The sequence below is a fragment of the Lathyrus oleraceus genome, chromosome 2 (assembly GCF_024323335.1).
Source record: "Lathyrus oleraceus cultivar Zhongwan6 chromosome 2, CAAS_Psat_ZW6_1.0, whole genome shotgun sequence".
NCBI classification, from domain to species: domain Eukaryota; kingdom Viridiplantae; phylum Streptophyta; class Magnoliopsida; order Fabales; family Fabaceae; genus Lathyrus; species Lathyrus oleraceus.
The window spans coordinates 483,485,257-483,497,743 of NC_066580.1; the positions used below are offsets into that span (position 1 = coordinate 483,485,257).

A 12,487-nucleotide genomic window follows, 5' to 3' on the forward strand; every position below is an offset into this window, starting at 1 on the left:
ATGAATTTTGGGTGTGGTTCAAACCTATTGAAAAAAAAGAGCTCTGAAAGTATTTATTCCAATGTATATACAAGCTTCAATCTGCGATGGAAACCCATTTGTAGTTGTGGAGACATGGTTGTTCTTCACAAGGCATCAGCTGTTACGAATTTTGGAAAACAAATTTGGGGTTGTCCACGTTATAAGGTAAGAAAGCTTTTGAAATTTATGTTCTTCACAGTGTCAACTAAGATAAACCATATGCTTAATTTACACAAGATTTTACGTAAGCTGGGTGTGGATTTTTTGATTGGTTCTACGAGGATGTGGTAGATGAGAAGGACCAACTTATGATGAAGCAGAAGTGTAGGTTGGAAAAGTTAGAAAAAGAAATTGATGCAACAAAAATGGAGGTTGAAAATCTTAGGTTTACAAATGAGGAACATAAGCAAAAGTTGAGGGAACTTCAAATTCAAATGCAGAAGATGGTGAGCTGGAAAAAAATGGAAGATTATGTTTTGTGGTATTTTGTTTGTGTTGGTATTTAGGATATTCTTAGAATGTGTGATTATACCAGTTAATTGGTTTGTGTTAGGTTGCATGTATGTACTTGTTAGCCTGAGAATTTTAGCTTAGAGTTTCAACATGAAGCTATGGTATAAAAGTATGAAAATGATGTGTGTAAGATAACCAAGGTATAAGTCTTGAATTTTTACTTAAGTCTGATACGAGTTCCGTTCTTTCGAGTTTGAACCAGTATCTCTAAATTTTGCTTTCGCAATGAATATTTCAATTAAAAATAGGTTAAAATCCAGTCCTTAAACAAACTCATTTAATTATTTAAGTTATGACTTAAATGCAAGCACTGTCGGAACGGCGATCCTCACATTTCGGGCTCTAAGAGTTTAGTCGGACATGACACTAAGAGTATAAAAATAATTGCTGGAAATTAAATCTAACATGGAAAACATACTAATAATAATAATTAAATACTAGGCACATGCAAGTAGAATTCGATACCAAGGAAGTGTGAAAATTTTCCCAAGTCTGACGTTTCAAACTCTTCACTTAAGACATGTTTGAAGTCTTCGATCTCCTTCTTGCAACTTCCTCTTATCAGCAGGTCATCGACATAGAGACATGGTATAAGCAATTCACTTTTTCTTCATCTTCCATATACTTCATGGTCAGTTGTTCACTTCACAAATGTCTTCTCCCTTAGAAAGCTATATATCTTCTTATTCCAAGCTCTTGGAGCTTGCTTAAGTCCATACAGGGCTTTATGCAGCCTGTGTACATTGCTTTCTTTGACATGTTTCACAAACCTAACTGGTTGTACGACATAAACTTCTTCATCTAAGGGGCCATTCATAAATGAACATTTCACATCCATCTGGAACATATGATAGTCGTTCGTGTTTGCTTGATGTCATACCCCAAAGTTTGCCCTGTCTTTTGCAATTTGTGTCTGGCTTATTGCCCATTGCATTTGCATATTCATTCATCGTAACACATTCATTTATAATTATATTTTTAAATAAACATCATCAGTTCAAAGGTTTTGCTAATTATGATACCATAGTGGTGCTGGCAAGACAATACTGGTTTGTTCATTCCTTATGGATCAAGTCACGGGGAAATCTAATTTTCGGAATATGTTGATAGTTGTATTGACTACATCAGGATATTGGATATTGAAGTTATTGGGGGAATATCTTGGTCTTTGATTTGTTTAATTCATGACATAACAGTTCATTCAAGTCAAAGAAATCATATTCAAGATTTATTCAAATTCATTCAAGAACAAGTCCAAAATACAAGGCATGGTTCATTTCAAAAAGTCGTCTCTGTCAAAATGTTTAACACTTAACTACAAAAGGCCAAAAATAGCAAGTGCACCAAGTATATCCGCATTCCACCTCTTGAGTTTCTCCAAAGCATCCAAGTGTCAGGATCGTGAATGTCGTGTTTCATACCATTGACCAACGTCAAGCCTTGATCATGTTAATCCTGCAAAATCACACACAATGAGAAAAATTCAAGCCATTATGCCTCACACATGAGCCTATACATCAAAACAAAGAGAAAACCATGTTTTCGAATTGGTAATCGATTACCATGTTTAAGGTAACCGGTTACACCTGCTTCAGCTCACAAATCAGGAATTTTTTCATTCTGGTAACCAGTTACGCAAAAATAGGTAACTGGTCACATACCCCAAAAGTAGCCACAAAACACACTTTTTGTGTGTGTAACCGATTACACCAAATCCTATAATCGATTACACTTGAGACAGAAAGCCAAAATATTGCATTTTTCAGCAGCATTGCAATTTCAACTCATTACCAAACCCGTTCTAATGCATGCATCAATACACATAGCAACTTGCACTCAATTATGCATCAATTAACAATGTAATTCATACATTGAACCAAGCATCCCCAAACCATCAAAGTTCCAATATTTGAGCTACACCAACATCACTCAACTTTCATGACAATCCCAACTAACTTCTTAACAATAAATATAGCAATTTTAACATCACTAACCACTTTTTCATTGAATCACCTAACTGTAACTCCTGCCCTAACTTTTAACCGCTGCCTCCCGAAAAATCTAACTGAAACTGTAATGTTTCAATATAGAAAATGATTTTCCAAGAAAAACTAGCTCTAGGTCTCAACATGAAAGTTGTTTGGAATGTCATTTAGAGTAACTTTGCTCTTGGAATTATTTTCATATGGTGAAAATTGTAGGAGATAGGGTCTAGGGGGATCCAGTTTTGATCAGATGAATTCATCTGACCAATCACCATCAACCAACTTGCTAACCTTTGATTCTTTTGACTTTCTTGGCTCATGGTAGATCATATATACATAAGATGATGAAATTTGAAGTTTCCCTTGAGAATTTGATCAATTGGTGAGATATCTTGTTGGAGAAGTTACTCAAGATACCTAGTCAAACTAGGGTTTCCAAGGCAAATCACTTCCAAACTCTTGAAGAACACTTGATCAATATATCATGTAGGAAACAATGGAACTCATATATGATTCTCATAACCATTCTTGGATCAATTCATGGTTGTGCTCTTTGTGATGAGGGTCTTAAACCCTAGATATGAACTTGATAAATCAATGGGATCATGCCTTACCTGCAAAAGAGTTAGGCAAATGCAAAGACATATTTTTGGTATTTTGGTTAGTAAAATGATTATATAAGTATGATACAATCACATAATACTTGGTGATCTCTCCCAAAACAAACCCAATGAAAGAGTGGTAAGGAGGATGCAAAGGTATGATCCCAATGCTAATGCTTATGATGGAATTGCATGAGGGATCTTAGGGTCAAAATTAGGGTCTTACAAACATCAATTAAACCAGAGTCGCCACCGCGCTTTTATTGTTTCCAAGGGAAAAGGGAAAAGTACGAACAAAACCCAAAGATAAGAAGTTTTCAAATCAAAGCTAATAAAATGCCAGAGATTACAGGTAAGGGGGTTGGTTACACATAGGGAATGTGTTAGCACCCAAAGTGTCCTAGGTACTCCTAGGGAGCCCTTTCTTGTATGCATATGCGTTTTTGTACAAAAATGATGTTTGCAATAAATAAAGCGTGGAGATGAGAAAAGAACTCATTAATTATATTTTTGTGTTTGACAAGACCTTCAGACTTGTGCCTACGTACCAACAGGAAAATGAGGGATCAAAACCTCGTAGTTCCTGGTATCAATTTCAAAGTGAGTGGATTACTTTTAACAAAAAATTAAGTTTAACAAAGGCACAAAAGGCCTAAAAAAGTTTGAATAAGTGTTAATTCTTTTTGTCTTTTTAAATTTTAAGTCAAGTATAGTTAAGTTCATTTACAAATTTGATTAAGAAAAAAGTTTTAAAAATGCAATGGCATAAGGCCAAAGTTTCTAATTTTCAATATGGTCTAAGTTTATAAATCACAAGCAAAGAAGATTTAAAAAAGAGGGAGAGATTTGAAATTAAAGAAGTGTGGAAGAGATGAAGAGACTAATCCTAAGCAAAAATTAAAAGTTAAGAGTTGAAAAGATCTGACCAATGGGCTGCAATCCAATAGACAAGAATGTCATATAGAAACCCAAATTTCCCTTGAACTTTAGAATCAAGCAATATTAATACACAAATAGTAAGGTGAAGATCAAGGCATCAAATAAAGATAGCCACATCCAAGCTTAGTAATTTCATGATCTTCTTCATAACTCCCATGTATCAGATGACTTCAGAGATAAGCATTAGACACAGGTTCAAAGTAACAGCTTCAATAGAGCCATGTTGTAGATGAGCTCAAAAGGGATCTCAATATTTGCACCAGATGAAGTTTCAATTCACAAGCACTTGGTTTCATAAAAGTTGGCATTGGCTAAGTCCTTTTGCATAGGGAGTCTTGCCTAATTCTAAATCCATTGTATCAGATCAAACCCAACAGTCCACACAAATGTCTTTTAGGGTTTTTGTTCTTATTATGTACATTAAGGTCAAAGGACCACAAACACAAACAAGTATATACAATCACAATATAATCACAAGATATGGCTCAAGTGAGCAAAGTGAAAATGACATTAAAGTAAACAAGTTAAATGATATGAATAATGGCAAATGAATAAAGACTTAAAATTAAAGTGCATAAAGGTAAATGGCTTGAAATTAAATGTTAGTTGTTAGTTGATTAGAAGTTAGTATTGCTTTTGCTTTTGTTTTGTTTAAGTCATTCTTTGGAGAACACTCAACCCACTATTCACAAGCATGACTCCTTGAACCAAGACATCTTCCAAAGGAAGGAAAAAAGACTAAGTTTCCACACAATACCATGAAAGAGGGGAGACTTACAATCTCACTTACTAGAATGTTATGCCTTTTGTGTAAAAAATTTAACGCTATGTTAAGCAATCGTAATTGGACTTATGTAGAAGTCACAACTATTTGAGACCGGGCAATAGACATTTTGGTGTTAATGCATGTTAGAGACATAGTATAATGAACTATGCTCCTAAAACATACCATACACATAAAGAAATGGCAAAAGAGTGTACCTAATCTCATCCATACTTATGTTGATTTTGCAATCAACTAGCCTTAAGATATAGAGATATCATAGGTCTATGAAATGAATGAGAAGAGAATGGGATGAAGATGAAGAGGGAGGGGGAATGGAATCAGCACAAATTGGTCAAAGGAGGACTTTTATCAAATTAAAATCATTAATTTATTTTGGGAGATGAAATGTACATTTCATCAATCCCCTAAATCCAATGATTTTAACTCAACAAAGTCAAATCAACCTTGACCAAGGCCCAACAACGCAAGTCAAACTCAACAAGTCAATATCAAAAGCTCAACACAATTTATTTTGCAATAAAATAATTAAAATCAATTAAAATATATATTAAATTAAATTATGGTTGGTCGAAATCCTAAAATATTATCAAAACACCAAATAAATGGCCATGAGATTTATCATATGTCAAACAAGGTCAAAAGACCATGGAGAAAAAATTTCATTATTTTTGGAAACTTAAAACTATTTTTAAACAAATAAAAATATTCACAAAAATAATAAAATCATGAAAAATATTAATAATGATTCAAAAAATAATTTTAATTCCGAAAATGAAAGAGGAATTTATTTAAATTTTTTTGGTTAAAGTCTCATATTTTTTGGATCAATATTAAAATTAATATGAATTAATGAAAATAAAGCAATTTAATCAAAAATCAGAAAATAGCAAAAAACGTGGAGCACTTGATCTGCCTCATTAATTGAGGTGGCAGATCAAGTGGATTAGAGCGTGCATTCCACCATGGACCCAACTCAAAGCGCTGCATAAGTGGTAATCAGTTTGTACGCTCGAAATTAAAACAAAATGTATGGATCCTATGGTTCTGAGACGCGCCAACGAATCGCCGGAGCTGTAACTCCAGTCTTCTTCTCCGGTGGACCTCACCGGACTGATCCACCTTCAACCATCACCAAAATAAAAAAGAAGGACATGAATTTAAAGTAAAAATGCTCAGGAGCTCGAATCTGACCTCAATTTCTCCTAACTCCAAGTATATTGAAAGATACAGGGAGTTGAATTTTGAGGATCATGATCTGAGTTGCTTAGATTTGACCTCAAAGCAATTCAATCTTGTTGCCTACATTGGTAGGACTTCAGACAACCAAAAAACAAGAAGAATTATGGAGAATTGAGTGAGAATCAAAGAGATGAAAAATTGAGAAATTCATCTTCATTGCAGGTCTGGATGAACACAATCTTGCATCCAATTGCTCCTGGCCTTGCTCTGGACACTTAATGGAATGAAATTGAATAAAAAAGGAAGCAAAACTCTTAGAGATTTGAATCTCAAAACAATGGAGATTCAAACTCGATTTCCAATGGAAATCATCAAGGTTATCCTTTGAATGAGAGGATTTGGAGTTAGGGATTCAAAGCTGGCGCGCAGAGATCCTTATTTCTGAAGGCAATGGTCTCTATTTATAGCCAAAGCATTGCTAATTATACACTTGATTCAAAATTTCAAAAATAGTAACCTTGCTTGCATGGATGCATGGGCGTGTGGTAGGCCCATGTAATCATTCCTTCAGGTCCAAAATTGAGTACAAACATTTCTAAAGTCATTTGGAAAGGCCATGCAATTGTGTAGGGAAGATTCAAGTTCACTTATGTCAAATGGTGATCCAAGTTCAAGCCATGCGCAAGTCACTCATACCTTGTCCAAATGGTATGAAATTGGACTTTTTGGAAAGGTTAGATCAAGGGGAACAACTTTCATGTTGAACACTTTTTCATTTCAAGCTTGGATCATGATGAATGTTGAGGTGGAATTTTTGAAAATCAAACATATCAAAAAAAATTCTAAGTGTCAAGCCATATGTTCACTTATTCCACCTTGGCTAACTTTTTATATGAGCTTCAAATGAGAAACGTTCCTTCATCAAAGTTGTAGCTCTCTCAAAGTTATTTAAAATGATCACAAATATGACCTTATTTGGATTTATCATGAAGGAGTTATGCATTTTTGAAGTTGAGGAAAATCACTTGTTCAATGGCATTGGTCCAAAATGACCTATAATGTCTCCTCATATCATATGCATATAAAAGTTGAATTTTCTCTTCCTCCAAACATGAAAGTTTAAGTAGACATCTTGAATTTGATCATGTAACTTGAATGGCTTTCATATCATAAAAATCAAGCAAGTTACATCCTTGGGAAGTTGACCTCCAAATTAGGGTTTAGACAAAATGACCTATAATCTTTCACCATAAAAAATGACTTTCCAAACAAAAATAGATCTAGGACTAAACATGAAAGTTATTTGGAATGTCATTTAGAGTAATGTTGCTCTTGGAATCATTTTCATATGACAAACATTGTAGGAGATAGGGTCTAGGGAACCCTAGTTTTGATCAGTTGACTTCCTCTGGTCAACCACTATGAACCAACTTGCTAGCTTGCAATTCTATTAACTTTTGGGACTCATGGGAGATTATATATGCATAAGATGATGAAATGTGAAGTATCCCTTGAAATATTTGATCAATTGGTGAAGAAGCTTGTTGAATAAGTTACACAAGATACCCAAATGAACTAGGGTTTCCAAGGCAAACCAACTCCAAACTCTTGATGATTTCTTGATCAAAATAATATGTAAAGATCATGGGCATCCATATATGATGCTTAGAGCGATAGTATACCAATTATTGATTGAGCTCCTTGCAATGAGGGTCTCAAACCCTAGGTATGAGCTTGATGAATCAAAGGTGAGCATACACACTACCTAAAAAAGAGTTAAACTATACATGACATATTTTTTGGTATTTGGGTTAGTAAATGATAAAATACAAAGTATGATACAATCAAATGGTGTTTGGTGAACTCTCCCAATGCAAACCCAATGAATGACGGGTAAGGGGGATGTCAAGGTGTGATCCCAATGCTAATGCATATGATGAGATATCATAAGGGATCTTAGGGTCAAAATTGAGGTCTTACACATTTAAAGCTACATCGCGCACGATGCAGGGAATCACACACACAATGGTCACTTTTCTGCACTTTTTTCTAACACGTTCTGGTCCATTCTGACGCCTTTAAAAGGAGATTTTCTGCACTTTCATAAGGATTACGATTTTAGGAGATTGAGGCAAAATTTTAAGGGCACAAATGGAGAGTTTTGGAGCATTTGAAGCCATTGGATGCCATCTCTTCAATGGACTTCTTATGTTATCTTTGTCTATTAATTGTGGTATTTTTAATTGCATTATGAATAGCTAAATTCTTCTAGGTTATGTTGTGTTAGGATGAACCTATTTCTATGTTGTTGGATTATATATTGATTTGATCATTGTATAAACGTATTGATCTATACTCTTATTCAATTGCTTCTTGTTCGTAATGTTTTTTTTTGTGAGATACTCTTTTAATCTGATTTTGGGCACATAGAAAATACTGACAATTAGTGTATGTGTTGGACCAAGGGAAATTGTTGTACTTACGCTGGTTGAATAGGGATATGAGACCCTGAGTAGTGACATAGACAATTAACATTCTATACATTGCTTAACCCTGCTTACGCTGGCGAAATAGGGATAGAAAATTCTGAGTAGTGCTTAGTGATTTATTTTGTGAGGGGTCGACCATAACTGTTTTGTTAATTCGTCATAAAATTATAGTGATTAGATCATTCATATATGACATCAAAGATCAACAATAGAGGAATGTGAGATTTTACAACATAACTTGACCACTTTCGTGGCATTACTTACTCGTTTATTTACTTTTCTCACTGAAACTCGAAACCTCCACTTACTAGTTTTTATAAATTGCACACATTTTTTCTTGCTTGTAGGCAGTCCTTATAAATTCGATCTTTTTTATTACTTCGACATTATCGGCACACTTGTCGAGAAGTTATCAGGTGCTTTTTCATATTCCTCATTAAGGCGGCTCAGAATAATGTTTATTGTCTTCCATAATCATCACATAACGTCTTTTCCCTCGACTTCTGTAACCCCATGCCATTATGGAGACGTTTCATAATCGTCCATTGTGACTATTCACATATATTTAGTCGATTTGTTCTTTTGTCAAAGTTTTAGTACAAGGCTGACCTGCTTGTATTGTCGCTATGTGAACCTTAACCGGATTTCGATTTGTGCAAGATTTATGCTTATTCGACTTACCAGCCTCCTAGTACTCGATTTTTAGAAACTCAATTTTTTTAAGAATTCCGGATATATATATATATATATATATATATATATATATATATATATATATATATATATATATATATATATATATATATATATATATATATATATATATATATATATATATATATATATATATATATATATATATATATATATATATATATATATATATATATATATATATATATATATATATATATATATAATTGTTTATTAAGTAGTATAATTTTTTTTATTTCAAAGCATTTTACAATTAAATAACCTTACCCAATTTTTTGAATCGGGTAAATAAGAATTCAACTTTTTTTTATTATCATCTTCTAAAGCTAATGAGGAATTGAATTTGCTTATTGGTGAGGTGAGATGGCATAGGACAGGATCAGCACGTATGTGACACAAACTTGGCCATGGCTTTCACTATTATTAATAAGTACTACAATTGTTTGTTCACTTCTCTGGATAGAATATAGTGATATGATGATAGCACAAAAGTTGATTTGGAATATTCTTGATATCAGTTCTTCATTCTATATAATTTGTTTGTTGACACCTTGAGTCCTTGACTGACTTGGATGTTTCCCATTACCCCCTCCATACTCCACATATTTATGGCAATTAAACTTTAAAACGTGCCTTTTTCCTTATTTGGTTACAGTTATTAATCTCGTTTGTCAAATGCCACATTTTAAGATTATTTTAAATAAAAATCTAAACATGAAACAACTTATAATTCATCTTAATGCATGAAATGTATTTACCATGTATTTTGGTATATCAAAAGTTTGACAAACCAACCACAAATGAATTAAGCTAATGAATTATTCACAGTAAGTTATACATAAACTAACTGAGAAAGAAACTAACAGCAAATTGTTAATTAATTACATCTTTAATACTGCGTATCGAAATTCCATAATGATGAAACTTGAGTATCAAACTTCTCGATCTCACCCCAGTTATCTGTGATGGAAGGAGAAGGAGAACGTAAAGGCTCATTTGCAATACTCAAAATCAAATCATGCATGTCGTCGGATTCCGTCGGAACTTGTTCGATCGTAACATGCATATCATTGGAATGTTGCATGACCACTCCATCACCAACACTAACCTCACAGTCACACTGGTTGTTGTCTTCAACAGAAAACAACTCAGCAGCTTCCATCGCCGCTTTCCTTATCTCCTCTGCATCATTCGACTCCGGCAACCTCAACCGCCATGCGGAATCAGCAAAATTAAGACAAGCTGATTTCCCCTTAAGAACGAGTGCAGCAACATCATGTGCACGTGCAGCCATTTCAGGCTTTGGATAGGTTCCAAGCCAAATCCTTGATTTGCTGCATTTGTTACTGTTATTAGGAACTCGCATTTCACTAACCCACTTGTTATTGTTCCTCTTTCGTACTCCTCGATACACAGGGTGCCTTGTCTCCTTGAATACTCTTCTACCTGTTCGCCTCTTTGGTTTATCAGATGCCAAAAGCGTTTCCGCATCATTACGGTTTGAGGAGTTTGTTTCTGAGGAAGAAGATGTATCTGAATGGTGGTGTGTGCTGCTGTAGTTCAACTCGCTAATCGATGATTCAAAAATATTCATCAGAAAAATGAAGTTGCTTACGTTGATTGAATAAAGTGAGTTAAGTGAGGAAGGAAGTGTGTGCGGAGAGTTTATTTGTATATAGCTTATTGCTGATGTGGCAAAGGAAAGGACCACGTATGTCACACGAACACGGGCAGGGTCATTTTCTTCATTTTCATGGGACAGAATATGATGATAACGACAAAGGTTAGATTTGAAAGGTTCCATATCATTCTTTCTTTTCATATTGTTTGACACCTTGACTTGGCTGTTTTCTACTACTATCCATCCAGGCTTAAAACAGTGGAAAACAAGGTTTAAAACGTGCTTTACTCTTATTTCGTTACAATGAGTAATCAACATTTTCCATACATCACAATTCTAATATTCTTCTACATCTCTCTCTATTACATGTTTTCAAAATTATTTTTTTTCCTTTTTTATAAGTTTTTTCACAAAATATTAAATTGCATTGATTTTTTTTCTTTTTTTATAAACGCTTAAGTGACTTAATTACACAAGCATTGTGAACATTTTAATTTTATATGATAGAAAATTATAATACATTAATAAACCAATACACATCCAATATATAATTCTTCAAACCTATCCAAATTTTCTTATGGTAACTGGGTTCATGAATTATGGTCAACAAACACTACGAGCTGCAAGGTACATTGGTCAAAGTTTCATGATTATCTTATCTCACGCAAATCGTTTACGTGTAACTATTCAATATCCTTATGAAAAATTAATCACATCAGAACGTTTCCGCGGGCGAATCCATTTTGAATTTGATAAATGCATTGCTTGTGAAGTATGTGTTCGTGTATGTCCTATAGATTTACCCGTTGTTGATTGGAAAATGGAAATGGATATTCGAAAGAAACGATTGCTAAATTATAGTATTGATTTCGGAATCTGTATTTTTTGTGGTAAATGTATTGAGTATTGTCCAACAAATTGTTTATCAATGACTGAAGAATATGAACTTTCAACTTATGATCGTCATGAATTGAATTATAATCAAATTGCTTTGGGCCGTTTACCAATGTCAATAATTGATGATTATACAATTCGAACAATTCAAATCAAAAAACATATAACTGCAATATCTCTCCGTTTAGATTTTGTTTTTACGATCTTAACAGTTAAAAAGTAGATACAAGTGTTGCAAATCTTCCTTATAAAAATGATCTTGGTTCAATGATGAACGAATTTAGAATCGGTGATTTATTGAGTCTTGTTGCAGAAAAACGACAATATACTTCTCTCCTCTTTTATTTCTTTTGAAGTTGACGAGAGAGTAAGAGAACCTTTTCATTTGGACATTTCACCCCTACTTATTCCTACACTCCCAAATATTATCGTTAAAGTTTTTATGGTTAAATTTTTTTATTCATTTTTATTATTAATAAAAATCGTTCCAATTAAATAATTATTTTAAAATATTCCAATTAAATAAATATTTAATTAAAAACTTTAATTAAATTCAAAAACTCTAATCATTTCAATAATTACTAAATATCTTAAAATTAACTAATAATTCAATAAATCTTAATTTTTAAATCTCACACTCTCAACTCAATTATTTCGGTAATTATTAAATAACCAAAATACCTTTATAACACTCAAATCATTAAAAATAATATAATTAATTAAAATAAATAACATCACATGCA

At 33.3% G+C, this 12,487-nt stretch overlaps 2 protein-coding genes across 2 annotated transcripts; one reads left to right on the forward strand and one right to left on the reverse strand.

The window, feature by feature from the left end:
* Positions 1-9,959: 9,959 nt before the first annotated feature.
* On the reverse strand, positions 9,960-10,865 carry LOC127120702 (dehydration-responsive element-binding protein 1E). Its single transcript, XM_051051225.1, has one exon. It carries the CDS (start codon positions 10,821-10,823, stop codon positions 10,119-10,121), a length of 705 nt encoding a protein of 234 aa, XP_050907182.1. The 5' UTR covers positions 10,824-10,865; the 3' UTR covers positions 9,960-10,118.
* Positions 10,866-11,427: 562 nt separating this feature from the next.
* Positions 11,428-11,967, forward strand: LOC127123868 (NAD(P)H-quinone oxidoreductase subunit I, chloroplastic-like). The gene has a single exon (XM_051054049.1). It carries the CDS (start codon positions 11,428-11,430, stop codon positions 11,965-11,967), a length of 540 nt encoding a protein of 179 aa, XP_050910006.1.
* The last annotated feature ends 520 nt before the right edge of the window (positions 11,968-12,487 follow it).

What these genes read in the sequence shown, in the direction of transcription:
- LOC127120702 (XM_051051225.1), bottom strand. Translation starts at nt 10,823, where the DNA reads ATGAATATTTTTGAATCATCGATTAGCGAGTTGAACTACAGCAGCACA.
- LOC127123868 (XM_051054049.1), top strand. Translation starts at nt 11,428, where the DNA reads ATGGTAACTGGGTTCATGAATTATGGTCAACAAACACTACGAGCTGCA.